This window comes from Lycorma delicatula, chromosome 1, assembly GCF_047948215.1.
Source record: "Lycorma delicatula isolate Av1 chromosome 1, ASM4794821v1, whole genome shotgun sequence".
Lineage (NCBI taxonomy): Eukaryota > Metazoa > Arthropoda > Insecta > Hemiptera > Fulgoridae > Lycorma > Lycorma delicatula.
Genome location: NC_134455.1, coordinates 163448646 through 163463111, shown reverse-complemented (window position 1 = coordinate 163463111; position 14466 = coordinate 163448646). Strand labels below are relative to the sequence as shown.

At 39.5% G+C, this 14466-nt stretch overlaps 1 protein-coding gene across 1 annotated transcript in view; it reads right to left on the bottom strand.

Annotated features, from left to right (window-relative positions):
* The window catches only part of lt (vacuolar protein sorting-associated protein light), a 108677-nt gene extending 98541 nt beyond the window's left edge, over positions 1 to 10136 (bottom strand). Inside the window, exon 1 of the mRNA XM_075366554.1 lies at positions 9997 to 10136. Within this exon, the coding sequence (XP_075222669.1) occupies positions 9997 to 10026 (30 nt within the window). The 5' untranslated portion in view covers positions 10027 to 10136. The remainder of the gene's footprint in view (positions 1 to 9996) is intronic.
* Between the last annotated feature and the right edge of the window lie 4330 nt (positions 10137 to 14466).

Here is a 14466-nt window from a genome sequence, read left to right as displayed (position 1 = left end):
AACAAAATCTAAAAACACTATAAAAGTATGTAAAATATTAGCACTCCGGAGAAATAAAAACACCTGGTCCAAAACTTCTTTATTATTGCCCAGGATTTGACGAAAATCCCTGGGCAAGTTAAATTTACAATGCAGGGCCGCATAACGTATGCATTCCACACGGATGTCAAGAGGCAGTTGCATTGTATGCATACTGGTGCGTTTACTGCTGACATCAGATACCCATGAGTAGCCCTCGTATGTCCTATCTGCAACCAGGACCACTTTCTCACGACAAATTTTCCTGTATGAGTCCCATGGCAACACAGAACTTTTAATGTGCCAAAGTTTGTAATCTACAGTAGCTGTCAAGTTATCTTGCCACTTTGCGCGAAGAGTGAGTTTCACATAGCTAATAATCGGATGCAGTAACACAGGTAGTGAAGGATGGTTGACTACATGCATCTTTAGCAGCAGAATTTGCATGTTCATTACCCAGAATCTCCACATGACTAGGGATCCAGTAGAAACTCACTTGTGTGTTGCGATGGTTCAACTCGGCAATTGCGCTTTAGATTTTGGTGATGATAGGATATCTGGAATAAAAATTGTCTAAGGCTTGGAGAGCACTAATGAGCTGCTACAAATAAGGATATGATGGTACTAGGGATAATTATACTCAAAGCCTTATTTATAGCGTATAATTTAGCAGTAGATACTTGTAATACCATGTAGACCAAACATATAGGTTCAGCCATTAACAATAAATGTGCATCCAACAGTATTGTTCTGTTTCGATCCATCCATATATACTACTGCATCTGGGTCTGTCTTGGAGAGAATATCGTGAAACATTTAGTCAAAGAAAATAGGTAGTGTTGATTCAGTTTTGTACATTGCGAGGTCAAACATAAAATTTATAATGTTAATTTTCCAAGGAGGATATGAACACGGATAAACTGGAAAAATAGAAGGCGCATCAACAATTATAAGGTGCAGTAAATGTCAGGCACAAATGGGAAAAAATGTTGAACTTTAATACATATACTTCTAAATTATTTAAAATAATAATATTATTATTATTAATTTATTCATTGGCTAATACACAAGTTAAAATTAGAAAGAATGTGGTTAAAATAGCCATACTGGAATAAAAAAAAGTCAAAGAAGGATGAACTCTTCTGATATAAGTGTAATCCAACAATGTGTAATATAGAAAAAACATCATTTGAGGCCAAGATTGGAAAAATATGGTTCTCAAAATTGTTATTTATATAATGTTAATATGTATAACATAACTCGTCATATTCTGCAATGTTTTGGGATGATACTGAATTAGTTTTATAAGGATAAACTGATCAATAAATGCTGGGTTAAAGTCACCAGCAGTGATGACAGAACTAAAATCATAATCCTCAGACAATTCACCAAGAACTGAATGGCACTACAATTTTGACCGGAGGCACATCTGGTGAAATGAATACAAGTATAAAAATAAATTCTCAACAGTTATCTTCAGCAGGATAAATATAACAGGTTCCAACTCTTATGAAAACACTGTGATATTACTTACTTTTCACTTTCTAATTTTCTTTAAACTAGTATTTAAAATTCTATCAACTCTGTAAATTAAATAATTAAAGAGACCAAGTCTACAGTAAGAAAGTTTATTTATAAAGTTGGTCTCTGTAAGAATATGATAACAAGTTGCAACAATCTGCCAAACCAAACCTTATGTTAGGTCACAAATACTCTGCTAATACACGCTTAGATTAAAAGGCCAATCTTCCATTATTTTTTATAGTGTCAGATTTATTAAACTTAATGGTCAGGTATTTTTGCCTAACACCACAGTTCTTCAAACTTTTTTTTGAAGTGCTTCAATCTCTGTCTGGGCATTTTTCCTCCAGCTAATCATGTCTAAACTCTCTGCTGGCTGACAATCGTCTGCCAACAGATGTGAATTAGATTAATGGAATTTATGTCACTAGTAATGAAAATCTCAATGATAGTTATAATTTCATCTTTACTTTGTGGAACCATCTTCAGCAGGGGATGTACAGTACATCTCCCTAACCTAATAAAATTACAATTTATCAGTCTTCAGTTTATTGCAAATAGGATCATGTACGAAAGCAGCTATTGTCTATCTTGTTTTAACTCATGTATAGATAACATCCTTCTCACCAAGGAGGAGGACAGACCTCTTGACATGGAGATGATGGTCCGACGGTTTGAAAAGCTAGCCAAGGTACTCAGAAAAAACATGGATAAAAATGTTAAAAGAAGTATAACAGAAATTGATACGGAGTTTACCGCTGCTGTGAAAGACTTACAGAGTCTGGTTTGTACTTCAGCCGGAGCTACTAGGAAGAACCAAATGGTGGCGAGGCAACTAACCAGACATTGGTTGATACTGGGTGCCCTTAGTTGATGGGCTTGATAATGGGGTACCCTCGCACTAACTTGCAGATTTTATTAGAAAGGTTTGGCCGAAAAAGGCCTTTCGTAATACAATGGTTGACATTCCAGACAGAAGAGATGGTACGTTAGGTATAATGGCCATTGTGGATCTCCATGAAGTGATTGAAGGATGGCTGTTTGACAGCTTGGTGTTGAGGCACCCCCAGGTGTCCTGGCTCTTAAACAGACCTGGGCTTAGGGCTGGTATTGTCCTGACTGCCACTTTGGAGGCCAGACTTATTAGTGGGTCTCCTGATGACGTGATGCTGCTGAAGAACAACTTCTACAAAGTTTTTGTAGACTCCAGTAGTGGTGACGACCTGGCGCAGGAACTGATTGACACAATCAATAAAGTAAGAACAAAAAATGGTGGTTACCCGGCATCGATGCAGGCCAAGGTATATGGGCAGAACACTGCAGTATACGTCAGGGAAATATTGGAGTGGGAGGGGAGGAAATCTGGGCAGACATATCATCTGCTCGCGGCTGCTGGCAGACTCCCACAAGCCTGGAAAAGTGATGACCCTGCCGACCAACTGCACAAGACAGAGATGCATGTCATTAAGGCGACTCCAACTACAACATATGTGGACTTGCTATGATCCATTAAAACAAATGTGGCAGTACCAGCTACATCTGAGATATTATCGATACATAAAGCTGGTAGCAGTATGGAGATTAGAGTTAAGGAAGACAGAACTACGGTGGGTGAGTTTTTAATAGGGTGGTCTCCATGGCTCTCAACGAGGGAATCGTCTCAACTAAAACTAGGATGACTACACTGCAGATACATGATTTGGAGCAAGACGCCATCTCTGAAGTTGTACTTCGGGGACTGGGGTAGGTTGTTGAGCCTGTCTACTTAAATGGAATAAGACTGTCCTTCAGAAACATCTTTGGGGAGACTCGAATTGCCACAGCCAACTCCTTGTGGTTGTGGATATCACCTGGAAAGGAAGGGTGAAGATTGGACTGGTGTCCTGTCAGGCTGACGTTGTATAGGTGCCTTTGAAGTGTTATCATTGTTTTTTTTTTAACTAGGGCATGTAGCGAGGAACTGCCATGAAGAAAGCAGGGAAAATACCTGATTTAATTGTGGAGAAGAGGGTCATCATGCTGTTGCGTGTGTAAAAAAAACCACGGTGTTTAACATGCAAAAAGGAAGGACATCGTACCGGAGCTACTTTATGCCCACAGGGAGTTGCAATGCAAAAGAAAACTGCGACCCAGAGGAGGGCTGGGGATCGACAACCCTTCAATGAAGCTGATTCAATTGAATCTGAACCATGCGGCTTTGGCACAGGACATTTTGGTACATATTGTTTGAGATGGGCACTGATATAGCACTCATATCCGAGCCTTATCAACACCACTCTCGAACAGACTGGATAGTATCATTTGATAGAACTATTTGGGTATGTACACCTTCATTGACAGCGGACTCTGTGTGAATGTACATTTGCAAGAACAAAGATTGGCGAAACCTATTTTTACAGCGTATATATGTAGCCGAAAATAAGAATGGACAGATATAAGGAGGCTCAGGCAATCCTTACCGAGGATGTAGCTGTGCATCGCCCGGCATTAGTTACGGGTGATTTTAATGCATGGTCTGCATTGTGGAGCTCTGCCTACACTGATACACATGCTTCTTGAGGCGGTAGCAAGTTTGAACCTGGTGTGTCTTAACACTGGGAATGAATTTACTTATCAGAGAGGCATATATGGGTCTATAGTGGACATCACCTTTGCCAACCCCGCCCTTGCGGCTAAAATTCGAGACTGGTGGATGTGGTAAGGTTATACAGGGAGCGACCACCGGGCTGTCGTTATGACGATTGACGATGGTAGACATCGTGTGATAGGGCGACCCCTGACTCAAGGATGGAGTGTGAAGAGAATGGACCCCCCGTTATTTGTAGAGGCCCTTGATTTGAGAAAGGTTACCCTTGGTAACCTTACAGTGGCAGAAGGAAAGGTTCAATTATTAGTGAATGAATTGATGAAGGCTTGTGATGGTTTCCTTTCCCAAAGGTGTTATAGGGCTGGTCGTCCACCTGTTTATTGGTACAATGAGGAGCTTGCTGGTGCAAACTTATTGAAGAGATTGAAAAGGATCCATGGGAAGACCATACAAGATTATTGTTAAGTATGCAGTGAGACCTAAAGTACCTACTGCTATGAATGTGGAGGCAGCCCAGCACATCATTGATGTATTATTTCCACATGGAGATGAGGGTTCCGGCCACTACCTCAGGTGAGATACTGGATCTACCAATGTTCACGAAGGAAGAACTGATCACGGCGATGGAGCGCGTCCCTCGTGACAAGGGCCTTGGTCCTGATGTTTACCGAACCTTGTGATTAAATTGGCAGTCCGAGCTAATATAGATGTATTTATCGACGTTTATAATACCTGTCTGAGGGAGGGGGTATTCCCTGAAGCATGGAAGGCACAGCATCTTGTATTGTGCCCAAACCTGGACATGAGCTGGCGCTTCCATCGTCTTATCGGCCACTGGCGATAAGAGTGTATGCTTCAGCAAAGGCTGGTTCGTGGAGTGGAGGATGCAGGCGGCTTCTCAGGGAGACAATATGGTTTTCAAGCTAGTAGGTCTACACTTGGATGCGGTGGAGGTGATAGTCTTGTATGTACCTTGCAAAGCGTAAAAATTATTATTGTCTTACTTATGAGGCAGGCCATTGAATTATATAACAGAGAATCGCACGATTGTTAGGAATATTGATCGGGGTGTGCTGCAGGAGTCAGTCCTTGGACCGACCTTATGGAATACGGTATATGAGTCCTTCGAATTTCACTTCCAGAGGACGTTGCTGTGGTCGGCTATGTGGATGACATAGTACTTGCAGTTGGGGCTACTACAAAGAGAGAGATTGTGGATAAAATTCAGGCTTTGTATACTAGGGTCAGCACTTGGATGGAAGTACGGAGTCATGTTATGGAAAGTTGTGAGAGAACGGGGAGGACAATGCATGCAGTTGCCATCTTACTTCTGAGCATCAGGGGGCCTCGAGAACTCAGGAAGAGGTTATTAACAAGTGTGGTGTATTCTTCCCTCTTATATGGGGCAGAGATCTGAGCAGTTGTTCTGAGGTATAAAAGGTATATGGGAATTCTTGCTGCGCTGCATAGGAGATGCTACCTCCGGATTTCGGCAGCTTATCGTACGATCTCAAGAGAGGCTGCAGAGGTTCTGGCTGGTTTTATGCCAATTGACCTGCTAATTGCTCACAGAAGGAAGCATAGAGAATTAAGGATGCTTCCTTCTTCAGAGAAGAAGAGACTGATTGTGGCCAATTTACAAGAGCTGATGAATACTTGGCAAGAACGGTGGGATGCAGGAGAGAAAAATCGGTGGACTTACCGTCTGATTGGGAATGTAAGGAGTTGGTGCAGTAGGACTCATGGATCAATTGATTACAGTCTTACACAATTCCTGGCTGGGCATGGTGTAACAGATTGTATGTGTTTAGGTTTGCTCTTGACCATTCAGACTGCTGTCTGGCCTGCGATGTGGAGAAAACTCTGTACCATGTCTTTTTCTGTTGTACGAGGTTCCAGGATGTACAGAGGTGCATACTGGATGCCCTGGATCTGGTGGACATGTTCAGATCTGAGGATTTTCAGCAGATAATGCTTCAGGGTGTGAAGCAGTAGACTATTTTTGCAAATTATAATAGAAAAGTTTTAGAACTTAGTAAAAACTCATAGGAGACAGCGAGCATTGGCCTGCAAGGGAATGAGGCGTCAGAGGGTGCTGGGTTGGACAGGTCTGTGACTGAGTGCCTTGGGGGCCCTCTTGAGCATGAGGGGGGTTGCTTTGGTGTGGTGAGACCATGGACACCCCGCTCCCGGTGCCTGAGGGCATTGCTCACGTTTTTATTGATTATGGCTGACGGTCATATGGGTAAGTGATAAGTTGGTAAGTAGTTGAGTTGTGTTTGTGTGTGTTGGTGGATTTCCACAATCTCACAATAGGGTGAGATTGTGGAAATTTAGTTAACTTTTCAGTGTACTTCGGTGGATAAGTTATGTCTTGCGGCCATGTCTTTTTTGTTGTACGCTTTTCTTGTGTTGGCTTGATTGTATGAATGTATAAATGTGTGTGGTACATGTTAGGTGTTCTATTTTTCTGAATGTTTTTCTCTTTAGGTATTTGTGGTATGCAGTGTGTGCATGTAGTGGTCTAACATGGATGATGTTTGCTAGTGGAGACCAAATGTGTGTGTGGGCGCTTACCCTCCTCCTGAAGTAATGCTTTATTAGTGGTTTCCCAGGAGGTGGGGTCGCCAGGGGTGGAGGTTTAGCTGGTAGTGCGCAGGAAAACATACGCATTTTCTGTAACAGCTTGCGAAACCTGTTAGCGAGTTCGACAATGCTTCGGCGCCCACAAATGGGGTTCCTCCAACTCAAAAAAAAAAGGTACAAAGCTAGAAACTTAAGTAGCACTGTAAAATATACAATGTTTAGAATGACTAGAATAATCAATATCTGAATTATAAAAATATGTTTTAATATTTGATTTATTAATAGTTGTTTCCTTATGTTTTCAATAATGTGGGTTTGAAGCAAGAAACGTTATTTTTTTAATTCATTACTTTCAGTTTTCATCCTCTCAGTATTGCATCAATATTTCTGACTTTTTTGAGAATGCCAATTTTATAACAATCATCTGTACTCTTAATTCAATTGTATGTTGTAAGTGAGACAAGGCTGCTCCAGGGTAGGGCAAAAAACCCACCGGGTTGGTCTAGTGGTGAACGCGTCTTCCCAAATCAGCTGATTTGGAAGCCGAGAGTTCCAGCGTTCAAGTCCTAGTAAAGCCAGTTATTTTTACACGGATTTGAACACTAGATCATGGATACCGGTGTTCTTTGGTGGTTGGGTTTCAATTAACCACACATCTCAGGAATGGTCGAACTGAGAATGTACAAGACTACACTTCATTTACACTCATACATATCATCCTCATTCATCCTCTGAAGTATTATCTAAACGGTAGTTACCGGAGGATAAAAAGGAAAAGAGAGAGGGTAGGGCAAAAGGTTGGCTCTAGAAGAGCATTATTAAAGTTTCTTGTTTGAATTATGCTGGTATTCAAAATCAGGAAGATTCATGCATGCAGTGCAATACAACTAATACAAAAGGCATCACAAATAACAACCCATACCCCCACCTTCTTCAAACACACTGGACAAAACACTTACATAATTCAATCAATCAATAAATTATGTACACAACACTACCATTTAAATACTACCTACTTAGGACTTGGATATTTTAACAGAATCAAAGAAATAATAATAATACATAATTCAGTGCAAGAATCAGTGGGAAAGACATAGCTAACATTCAACCAGTGCCCCCTTGATGTCCAAATTGAAAATAAAATATACCAACTGAGAACTCACAACCATGGGGGAGTAAATATTACACTTTCAAATTCAATACAAAGTGAGAAATTAGTTGATTTTATACACTGGAATGAATGAATTTTTTTTTAATTTTGTAAAATGTGAAAAAAATATTAACTTATCTAACCAATACAAATATCTAAATGTCATGTTATAAATAAAGGGAAAGATTCAATCACTTTTTTAAGAGTGATTGAATGCTACTTTTAATTTAATTATATTTAACTTTTAATTATCAATAACTTTACTGAAAATATTTTTAAAGAAAAGCATATGCTTCCTTTAGTTGTGCTAAAAATAATGATTCAACATAGCAACCTCACCAACGAACTTCAGCACGAATCAACAATGTGGCCTAAACAATAACTATTTGTTAAAAGCAAATCACTAACAAGTTATGGTATAAGCCACAACTTTTCCCCTCAACTTCAAAATAACAGTGGTACAGATTCTAAGCCATCGAGAATCATCAACTACTGACAAAACTTAACATAGCTATTCAAATCTTATAATGATAAATAATAGACTCATACCATCACCACCTCAAATCCAGTACAGCTTATTTCATACATTTATTCCTGCATAAGGTTAAACCAACCTAGTTTCACTAGTTATATCAAGCATTTATAAAGAAAAAAAGGTTATGGTTTTCCCCCTGAAAGATTAAGGATTTAACTAACACTGGTACTAACACAGTTTCCAGCAGTACGCTCCTGTCTAAAAACTGTTTGATTATCTTAATACTACATCTTCTCCAAACCTCCACAAGACACCAGCAGTTTTAATGAGAAATCCACTTGGAGAACCTTTCCCAAAATAACCATAACCATATATGAGCACAATGTAAATACTCTAGTATACAGGAGTCAACATACGTAATTACACAAATTATAGCAGTATAAACTGAGAATTTTTATTTATTTATTTATTAAACATGTTCTTCAGTATGTTGCAATAAACAGTAATTATTAACAGAATTCATCAATGAATACACCAAAATAGTAAGATTTAATATAAATAGTAAATTAATATAGATTTACATAAAACCTTTCGATAAATTCATCATTAGTTATTAAAATATTATTATATCAGGTAATGCATTCATTACATTTAAAAACTAATAAATCTCATAAGTTCATAGTGATTTTTGTCAATAATTATAAACTGGGAATTATGATGATAGAAATATGAAAATGGTCCTAACACAATTGGAAAACTAGTCCAGTTATAAATAGTAAGAACCAAAAGTTAATCTGAAAAATTGAGTCTTGGAACAGTAACAATTCTAAATTTAAGTCAGATTTAAGAGAAATTATTGGCTGTAAATATTTCAGCTTTTTATATTTTACCTTGTATGTTTTCTCTATTCTGTATTTAAGGTGACAAACCAAAACACACAAAAAAAAAGATTTAGTGTTTAAGTGATCAGAATAAACATTGTAATGTCTTATTAATGTGTAATGTTATGCCTTGTTATTTTTCTACTGAGCTTACTTTTTTATTTTAATATTATCACTAAATAAATAAGAAAGTGCACTTCAAAATAGTGAAAGAGTAGTAGAAGAAATAATATTTTAAGAATAACTAAAAATTAAAAGTTAATCTCTAGTACAAATATTTAGAAATTGAGAAAATAAAATGACTATTTCAAATACAACCATATGAAAAATAACAGAATCAAGCAAAATTTCTATGTACATAAATAAACTGACTTTTCAACACATGAAAGTAAGGTATTTCATAATAAAATGGGGATAACACCACACTGTAAAAACATGTATATTTGGGGATAACACCACACTCTAAGATATTTGCTAGACACTTTTTAAGAAACTTCGAAGAAAGCTTTTTTAGTATAATAGTAAGGAAGAGGAAACACAATACTTATTGTTTTAACAATACAAGAGCGTAAAAGTTAAGCTGCTGTTTTCTTCAGTAACCGAAATAACACATTTTATAGATGCTTACTTTAAAGACGAAATCGATTTGTGTCCATAACAAACACGGTAAGTTAAATAACTCAATTTTATTTCGTTCTGTGTTCAATTACGTTACAACAGTAAGTGGAATATATTAGCTTATTTTCTAGCAATAATAAATAGTGATATTTAAACTCACAGTAGAAATACTTTTATTTTCTGCATCCATTTTGACTGTAATACAAAAGAAAACACTATTATCTTAGCATAAGAGCCTATTTATCAAATTTCAAACAAAACAGTAGATGACTAACCTCACCAGAAATGTCACAATTACGCTACACTTATCGATAAAGAAATTCGATATAAGTTCGACAGCATAACTACTACAGATCGATTTATTCACTTCTATCGATCTTTACAAACTATGATAATTTGCTCGATGCACAAACCTATTACTGTTTTTTTACAGAACAATAAGTTCACTTTCGTAATAATTTTAATTTTACTTACAATTAATAACATAATATAAAAAGTTGGGGCGTTAGGCACTTTCATACGATCAATGCCCTAAATTATTTAATTGTAAATTTTCGATCGCATAGACCTCCAAAACCAAGACGCCAAAATTTTGTTTTCCGCGAAGTATGATTCTGTTTAAAGAAACGCATACGATAATTTATTTTGCTGGGGATGTAAATGTGAACAAGAACATTAATAAGTTATATTTGTATATTGTGAATAGGTTAAAAACATTTGGACTTACATTTTACTGCTACGTCTATGACAAAAGGCAAAACTGATCTTCACTTCCAAACTTGAAAAATGAATATTCAAGAAATTATTAATTTTTTTTAAATGTTCCAAATTCTATAGAAAATATTTTGATGTAAAACTTTTCTGATGTATACTCCACCAACTGAATTTTTAGCTCACGCAAATGCATCTTCATGCTATCCAAACTTAGGTGAATAACAATGTCTTCATCCACATTTTCCACAATATAATCGGAAGTGGATGGAAATATAAATTTTTTCTCTGAAGACGAATAATCCAGATATCAAGCTTCTAAATGAAAGCATGAACTTTGTCAGTAAGGCAGTCAGTAAGCCCACAGCAAAATATACTCATTACTTTATAAAAACACTGAGAGTAGTGTTTGTTTATCCAGAAAAAATATTATTAATTTATTTCGCATTTCCAATAACCGGGTTAACAATTTCCATCACGATAACAATCTGACTTCTGTGTGGAAACAAAGAGATTTTTTCTTACTGCCCATTTCATCTCATAGTTTAGCAAACAGCCAATTCTTTTACAGCTTTACAAAGAATTTGTTTGAGATTTTCCGGCATATGTTTTGTGGCAAGAGCATGTCTTTGAAGGTACAGTGTGTCCATTCCGCCCTTGGTGTAAGATGATCTAATTTTTTCACAAATCCACTGTTCTTTCGTGTTATCACCTTTGTACTACCACTGTACACTGCAATACATTTTGTCTAATCTATTATAGTTTTTAGTAGTTTCATAAAAGACATGACCAGGAATTGATTTCAAAATGTATTTTATTTGATTGATCTGTCCCTATCGCATTCATATCTCGCAAAACATAAGATTTGGGAAATGTTTGCGACACCTGTTGAGCAAATAGAATACTGAAAAATTCACTTGAACTTACTAGCTGAATTATATGATCGCGAACATCGGCAGCCATGTCATCGATTCGCTCTGATACTGTGTCGTTAAAAAGCGGAATCTTTTTGCTTCTTCCACGCCTATTAAAACAATGACCATATCAATTGCAACAGGCAATATGAGGTTTCTGCGATTGTATGGGGATTGGACACTTTAGCTACTCTTAGTGCTACAAGATAAGATGCTTCAAGTGTACTTTTACCAGTACGTCTTGATTTACAAATAGAAGCTTGATGATTTTTCAAAATATGTAATTTTTTTCGAAAAATTCCAAGGGTTTGATTTATGATGCAGATGTTTAATTTCCAAGTGTCGAATTATTTTTTATGGCTTCATGCTTTCACCGCAGAGGCCATTTTTTTCCTGTTTAGCCTTCGGGAATCAACGTCAGGTATTATTACTTCAGAGGATGAATGAGAATGATATGTACGGGTGTAAGTGACGTGTAGTCTTGTACAGTCTCAGGTCAACTATTTCTATATATCAACTATTTCTTCTATATATTTCGACGAAATATATAGAAGAAATCTCTGGTCTGGATGATTATGAAAATGCTTGGAGTATCTGGCCGGTGTGATTCATCCTCTTCGAAAGGATGTAGACGTGGGTGATGATCTTAACGCAAAGAACGTGACATGGGAAGGACATGTCACGGACCATAGAGGGCGGATTCTGGACGAGTATATAGCCGAGTTGGGTTTGGTGGTGGTCAATAATGGGACAGCGCCTACCCTGGAGAGGGTAAATGGATGCTCGTTTGTGGATGTTACGTTTGTCTCGCCGAAGTTGGCAGAGGGCTCGTGGAGTTGGGAGGTGCTAACTGAAGAGGAGTTGTTGAGCGACCATTTCTTGGTTGATTTGAACTTGGGGAGGGTGGGTCTTATAGCGTGGCGGCTGACAACAGGAGATTATGTTCGAAAGAGAACCTAGATAGGCTTAAAAAGTTGGTGAAAGAGCGCCTTGGTCATCTGGAAAACGTCTCCCCAGTTACCTGACGAAGGTGGTATCAAAGGCAACAGAAGAGTCGCTGGACCATAGAAGTCCGCCAAGAAAGAATGTATACTGGTGGATTGCTCGGGTGGTAGAGGCGAGAAGGTGTTGTATTAGGGTCAGGAAACAGCTGCAGCGGGCCAGGAGAAGAGGGTATCGTAAGAACATCCTCTCATGTAGAAAGGAGCTGGCCAAAAAAAGGAGCACTTACAGGAGTGAAATACTAGATAGTAAGAAGAGGAAGTGGAGAGAGCTCCTGGACAGATTGGAGGACGACATATGGGTTGATGCCTTCCAAATCATAACTGGTAGATTTGGTAAGGCGTTACTTGCCAAGGAGGTTCTTAGGAACCAAATTGATATTTTGTTACCTAGGGGTGACCGGCCCATCTATAGAAAGATAGTTGCAGATATCCCTGTATTCACAAAGGGCGAGCTGCGGCAGGGAGGCTGAAAGTTAAAACGAGTCCCGGCCACGACCCGGTTACTAACGAGATTGTGGCTGTAACGGTGAAAGTTGCTGCGGACCAAGTGCTGGCGGCCTTCAACCGAATACTCCCGGATGGTTGTTTGCCACCAGAATGGAAGGAGGCCAGGCTGGTTCTACTGAGGAAAGATGGTGGAGAGGTAGGAGGGCCAGTCGGATACCGACCTTTTTGGCTGTTGAGTTGCCTAAGCAAACTCTTCGAGAGGCTGTTGGCGGAGCCTCTCCGAAATGAAGTAGAACGGAAGGGAGGCGTTAGTGAATGTCAATATGGATTCAGGAGAGGGTGGACAACGGAGGATGCCATAGCTAAGATGATAAGGATTGTTGATGAGGACGCAGCGGGTTCTTGGAGGACGAGGTGCATCCCGGCAGTGTGATGTTGGGTGTCAAGAATGCATTCAACTCACTGCCGTTCGGGTGCATCATGGATGAGTTGATTCGGAGAGATATCAGCTCGTATCTTGTGCGTGTTAGTCATGGAGAGTTAGTCATGCAGAGGGCAAGGAGATTACGACCAGTATGGAGCGCGGTGTTCCGCAGATTCGGTAATTGAACCGATTCTGTAGAACCTGGCATATGATGGCGTCCTCAGGTTGCGTTATCACGTTGGAGTTTCGGTGACCGGTTTTGCCGATGAGGTCTCCATGGTATTAGTCGCCAGAACAGAATAGGAAATAATCAGGAAAAGTGAACGGGCCATTCTATTGTTTGAAAGATAGTGGGCAGACCACGGCCTTAGCCGCACCGCAAAGAAAACGAAACTGCTTGTGATGGCTGGGAGAAGGCGACTCTCCCCATTAGGCTACGGATAAGGGGGGTCGTTATCAAGCCGATCAATAGAGCCAAATACCTGGGGGCTTGGCTTGACAGCCGAAGAGACTTTCAAGATCATGTCAGGGAGGCAGTCGACAAGGCAGGTAGAACAGTGTCAGCTGTCTCAAGGCTCATGAGCAAGGACCGAGCTCATCAAAGAGGAGGATGCTGGCGGCGGTGGCTCGGTCCGTTGCCTTGTATGCCGTTCAGTGTGGAAGAGGACATTGTGCACGAAGGTGGCCGTTCGGAGGCTTACGGGGCTGCAGCGCCGACTGGAAATCGGCGTTTCTAGGGCTTACCGAATGGTCTCTGCAGAGGCAGTTCTGGTGGTTGCCTCGCTCCCTTCTATGGAGCTCTTGACGGAAAAACGGGTGGGAAGAAGAGAAGGGATGACAAAGAGCATGGTCAGGAAGGAGACGACAGAGCCCTGGCAGAAGAGATGGAATGGATCAGAGGTGGGTCTCTGGACGAAGAAGCTAATACCAGATATCAGGCCTTGGCTCAGACGTGAGCACGGGGAACTCACGTTTGAGCTAACTCAATTTTTATCGGAGCATGGTAGCTTTAATAGCTATCTATGCGGCAGGAAGAAACGGTCGTCTGAAAGTTGCCAGTATTGTGGAGAACGGGATACCGCGGAACATTCTATTTTCCAGTGCCCAAGGTGAGAGGAAGGCAGGATGAT